Here is a 5,814-nt window from a genome sequence, read left to right as displayed (position 1 = left end):
TGAACAGAGAGAGACAAAGTTCTGTGTTGGAAATTAAGTGCAAAACTCTGTTTAAGAACCAAGAAAAGTTTGGACCATAAATAGTTAAGTCTGTTGGAGGGAATGAGATGAATACGTACTCTCCCTGATCACTCATGTTTATGTCGGTGACTTTACTAAAAGAGTCAGCAACCAAAACAGAAACTGGGATTTTGATGATGAATAAAGTGAGTGGGTGCCGAGACAAGACTCTGTGCTCATGAGGTTTTCAGAAAAGAGAGATTTAGGAACATCCAGAAGATACAAGTTATTTATGTGCTTTTATTAAAAGGCATGTTGACCTTAATCGTTTGGATTTACAAATTGTGCTTATACCTATCACACATCCTCTGCCATTGGTTCAATTTACCCACATACACGTTCTGAAAAGGTCCAAAACACGTCTGTCATATAAATGAACTTGAAATCAGCACTGCTCTTTCCTTAGATTTCAACCTTTATTGATAGTTATATTTCAGATGGTGGAAAAGATAAATACTGTGTATATGAATCACTTATGCTGAATTATTAAAAAAAAAACATTTGCATTTCACAGTTAAAATGCATTGGTCTTCCAGAATACAGTAAGTGGGTAAACGAAAACAAACTAAAACCAAGAATAGTTCATTTATTAGTTGCAGTTCCCATGTGACTTTTTTTATTGAGCTGTTACACAAGAATTTCTCAAGGCGGTTTTCTCCAAAGAGCAAAAGCTGCTGAAAAAGAAAGTGTTGCAACAGAGGAGACACGTGTTTATAACATGATATATTTAATATACACAGTATACTTAAACATTCAGAAATGAAAAATAAAGCAAGAACAATAGAAAGGCCTTCATGGTTATTGGCATTTATCAGCAGATGTTATAAAAACATATCAAAGTATCCAGTGGAGTTTACCTGGATTAATATCCGATCAATTCTAACATATTCCAGAAAGGGATAGTTCACCCAAAAAGTGATAATTCACCCATTATCTACTCCCCACTATGCCGATGGAGTGGAGGGTGAAGTGTTTGATTTCACAAAACACTTTTGGAGTTTCAGGGGCAAACAGCATTGCAGCCAAATTCAATACAATTGAAGTAACTGGTGACCACCTCTTCAAATGTAAAAAAAAAAAAAGGGAAAAAACCTAACATGCCTCCATGCTGCTCCTGTGGTGTGATCCAAGTGTCCGTTAGCCCCGACTTTCATATACTGGGACATTTAATTTAAAACTTGGTGTAAATGATAGTTTCGAGCCAAATTTGATTGTCTTGGGTTTACGGAAACATGGATGATGCGTATTTGGGTGAACTATCCCTTTATGGCCTCAGACGATGTTGAACTCACAGACCGAGGCCTTTTTGGCCCTGCAGCTCTCGTCGAACCACTTCCCGTTGGCTGTGGTGGAGAGGATGGCACAGTTCTGGCTGCGCCCTCCGTCCGGCTGCAGGGTGATCTCCGTCTCCCAGTTCTTGAACCGCACACTGGACCCAGACCCGTCCGACCACTGGCCGTCGGTCACCATGTCGTTGATGCCCAGCCAGATGTGCTCCTCGGGGCCGATGCTCTGGCGGACGTAGCTGTAGAGCTGGTCGTTCTCGTCCCCTGACAGAGGGGTGGCCAGGCTGCCTCCTTTGGCGAGGCAGTCGTCGCTGGCGGCGTGGAAGGTCTTCTGCACCGGGTCAGCCAGGAAACACTTCCCCAGGATCTTGGTCCCTCTCAGACAAACTGAAGGGTGAGAGTCAGTGTGGGTCAGGTGTGAGTATTACCTGCATGTATCTCTGTGTCACGAGTAGGACCCAGACGCAAAGTATTCACAAGTAGTGTATTTTAATGAAACGAGTTTTAACGGACAAAACAACTATACACACTAAAGGGGGAAACTGGATAAACACTAAATGGGAAAACTGGAGGCTTACACAAGGGATGCAGAGGTGCAGAGGCTCAGGAGACAGAGACACAGGAGATCAGGACATGACATCACAATGGTTAAACAAACGATCCAACGAGGACAAAGGGAAGCACAGAGGCTTAAATACACACACAGGGACGGCAGGGGCAATTCAACACAGGTGTAACACATGAGGACTGGTGCAGACAATCACAGAGACAGGAAGCGAAGAACACACTAGGGGCAGGGCCTACAAAATAAAACAGGTAACAGAAACACGGAGTGTGAAAACATGAAACCCAGAAAGAACTCAAACAGACATAACACAGAGACAGAGGTGGAACCTAAACATTTGACAATACCAAACCGTGACAATAATTGTTATTGTATTATCACTATTGTTATTACTATCATGGTCATCATTATTATTATTGTTTTGTATTTGATTAATTAATTAATTGATTAAATGTTATGTATTTCCTGTTTAACACTCCCAACTTATTTTTCTTAGTTCTTCACAAAAGGATACAAATTTAAATAAATTAAATTCCCTCAGGGTTTTTTGAAAAATACTTTGTTTCAACTGTTCTTGCAAAAAATCTCTCTGGACATTTGCAGTGTGTCTGCAGGAGCCGTACCTGTTTGTAGAGCCTGGTGCTCTTTCAACAAATTCAGCTCCTGAATTATGTCACTTATCTGTTTCTTCAGCTCCTCGATTGCTACGCTGTTAGCAGAGTCTGAAAGGAAAAAAGCATGAACATAATGCGTTAACTACTGATGGACTCTCATGGCAGTTCAGTCATGTTTCTCTTGAGAGAAAGTGAGAACATTGTTTTTCGTTTCTTCTACGTCATGTTAAATCCTACCTTTCTTGCCACTTCTTGTCTTCGGGGTGGTCTGCTGGAGTGTGCACTGGGCCAGCAGCAGAAGGAAAAAGATCAGCCAAACACCTCTGGTCTCCATCGTACATGTAACACTTTGAATCCACAAGAAATATTGTTTTGATGCAGCACCACAAAACAAGCTCCTCGCAGCTCCACGTCCTGGCAAGACTGTCGTGTTTCACCAGAGTCCAATGAGGAAATCTTATCTCAGTGAAAACAAATGTTTTACAGATGTTTTACAGCCACTTGTGTTGCTGTTGAAACGCTGAAGGGAGATGGATGAGGAGCAGGATTAGGTTGTGTTTAACATGGTCCAGACAAGCCTGACTCTGGTTCCATGTGTTTGTAGGTTACTTATAAATTACAGGAAGGTCCTATCTGTCTGAGCATTAACTCACATTCCTGACAGAAACAGAGGAGCATCTGTTTTCACCAAAACGCAACAACTAGTAAGTGATGAATGATTATGCACGGCTGTTTTCTAAGTGAGCTGTGCTTAATCTTTTGTTTTCCTGTCAAAAGGATCTGTTGCTTTTCTGAGCCAGAGGTTGCATGTTTGGGCCTCCTCCCAGAACCCACATCTGGATCTCCTCATTGAGCTGGAGGCGGGGCACATGACACGTGGCAGAGACTTAAGACACTTATATAATAAAGTAACACTATTGTGAACTTGTTTAATCTGAGACTGGTGAGACAACCTGCTGCTGCTGTCTCTCAGCAGCTTCACACTGCTAGAGCAGCCTCTCTCTCCTCTGTCCTCATTCTTCTAGACCTCTCTGCTGCATTTGACACAGTGAACCACCAGATCCTCATTTCCTCCCTTCAGGACCTCGGTGTCTCAGGCTCTGCTCTCTCCCTGCTCTCTTCCTACCTCAATGAGCGCACTTATAGGGTAACTTGGCGAGGATCTGTGTCTGAACCTTGTCCTCTCACTACTGGGGTCCCTCAGGGTTCTGTCCTTGGTCCTCTCCTCTTCTCTTTGTACACCAACTCCCTCGGCTCTGTCATTCACTCACACGGCTTTTCCTACCATAGCTATGCCGATGACACCCAACTAATCCTGTCTTTTCCCCGATCAGAAACACAGGTAGCAGCACGAATCACTGCCTGTCTGACCGACATCTCTCAGTGGATGTCTCAACACCACCTGAAGATTAACCTTGACAAGACTGAACTACTTTTCCTTCCAGGGAAAGACTCTCCCATCCACGACCTGACTATTAACTTTGACAACTCTGTGTTAACTCCCACTCAGACGGCTAGGAACCTGGGCGTAACACTCGACAGCCAACTCTCCCTCTCTGCCAACATTACTGCAACAACACGGTCCTGTAAATTCATGCTGTACAACATCAGGAGAATACGCCCCCTTCTCACTCAGAAGGCGGTGCAGGTTCTGGTCCAGGCTCTGGTCATCTCACGTCTAGATTACTGTAACTCCCTCCTGGCAGGTCTACCTGCTACTGCCATCCGACCTTTGCAGCTCATCCAGAATGCAGCAGCTCGACTGGTTTTTAACCAACCTAAATTCACTCACACTACTCCTCTCCTCCGCTCCCTTCACTGGTTACCAGTGGCTGCTCGCATCCGGTTCAAAACACTAGCACTTACGTACCATGCTGTGAACGGATCCGGTCCAGTCTACATCCAGGACCTGGTCAAACGTTACACCCCAGCTCGTTCACTCCGCTCTGCTTCGGCTAATCGGCTCGTTGCTCCCTCACTGCGAGCTAAACACTCATCAAAAACACGACTGTTTGCGGTCCTGGCTCCTAAATGGTGGAATGAGCTCCCCATTGACATCCGGACATCAGAAAGTTTACACATCTTCCGCCGAAAACTAAAAACACACCTCTTCCGACTTTACCTTGAATAAAAAAAAAAAAAAAATAACAACTTTTGTAACTAACACTTTAGTAGCACTTAAATGGCACTTACTTATAGCACTTTGTAGTTTTGCTTTATTTTGAAGAAATTGTACTTTCTTGATTCTTGTCGTCCTTGGAATGTACCCTCGGGTTTGAATGCACTTATTGTAAGTCGCTTTGGATAAAAGCGTCACCTAAATGCATTTACATTTTAAATCTCTTTACACTCCTTAAAACTCTTATTTGTAACTCAAAATCTCTTATATTCAAAAGGTGTCATGGCCTTAAAATGGCTTAAGTGTCTCTCAACACCTCCTGTCCTCATTTTGTGATCGGTATCTCTGAATTCTAATATTCTATTCTAATATAACCCCTCCCCTGCAACCACCCCCTCACTTTGCATTTGTATATGTGTGACTGTGCCCTTAAGGTGGAAATAGTTAATCACTGTATTGACTGGTGAGAGTTCTGATTGGCTAATCAGCTTGGGCCTGAATACAGTTTCAACTTGTAGATTGTTTCATATATGAATAAGGACCTTTCTATGTTGAAAATATCCCGGCACAAATTTCAATTACAAACGGACCAAATGTATTTTCCATCACTTATGTAGCACTTCAATACAACTTTGTCTGAGATGGAGATCATCACAGAAAAAGCATTGACACAAACAGGGAGAGGTTGTATCAATATATTTGAAATAAAATATTTACAAAATACATCCACAATAGTTCTAGAAGAACAGTTATGTGACATTCACCGAAAATAAGTCATTTATAATAAATATATAAAAGTTCAGGCAACGGCAAAGGCAGCTCGTAAAATTCATACAGAAAAAACAATGCCCAGTCACAGTGTTCGCTGCCAGGTGCACAGCGGAGCACGCTGAAGCCCGAGGCCCTGAGTCAGAGCTGGTCGGCGCCAGAAAAGTAGACAGTGCGTGGGTCACAATAAAATACTCCCTCGAATGCATAGTTAGTTAGTTAATTAGTTCATTTCAGTCCAGACTCCATCTTCAGTTCTTCATCGTCCTCAGAATGATGACGGATGTGGTGTCTGCAAATACATGGAAGGCTGTTGGATTATATGATGTTGTCTGCACCTACAGTACATTGTTTATGTACACTGTGACTTGTGTTGTTATTCATTTATGTTACATTCTTCTA

At 42.7% G+C, this 5,814-nt stretch overlaps 1 protein-coding gene across 2 annotated transcripts; it reads right to left on the bottom strand.

Annotated features, from left to right (window-relative positions):
- Positions 1 to 457: 457 nt before the first annotated feature.
- Positions 458 to 4,650, bottom strand: clec3ba (C-type lectin domain family 3, member Ba). 2 transcript variants are annotated; one of them, XM_053433464.1, is made up of 4 exons: positions 4,396 to 4,650; positions 2,763 to 2,872; positions 2,535 to 2,633; positions 458 to 1,733 (listed from the first exon to the last, which is right to left on the bottom strand). In XM_053433464.1, exons 2-4 carry the CDS (start codon positions 2,857 to 2,859, stop codon positions 1,333 to 1,335), a joined length of 597 nt encoding a protein of 198 aa, XP_053289439.1. In that variant the 5' UTR covers positions 2,860 to 2,872; positions 4,396 to 4,650; the 3' UTR covers positions 458 to 1,332. The 2 variants fall into 2 exon arrangements, with proteins under 2 accessions (XP_053289439.1, XP_053289441.1); XM_053433466.1 differs by lacking the exons at positions 2,535 to 2,633; positions 4,396 to 4,650 and having other exon boundaries at positions 2,763 to 3,449.
- Positions 4,651 to 5,814: the final 1,164 nt, after the last annotated feature.

The sequence above is a fragment of the Pleuronectes platessa genome, chromosome 10 (genome assembly GCF_947347685.1).
Source record: "Pleuronectes platessa chromosome 10, fPlePla1.1, whole genome shotgun sequence".
NCBI lineage: Eukaryota > Metazoa > Chordata > Actinopteri > Pleuronectiformes > Pleuronectidae > Pleuronectes > Pleuronectes platessa.
Note: the sequence above shows the minus strand (reverse complement) of the source record. Positions and strands in the feature narration are given on the sequence as shown.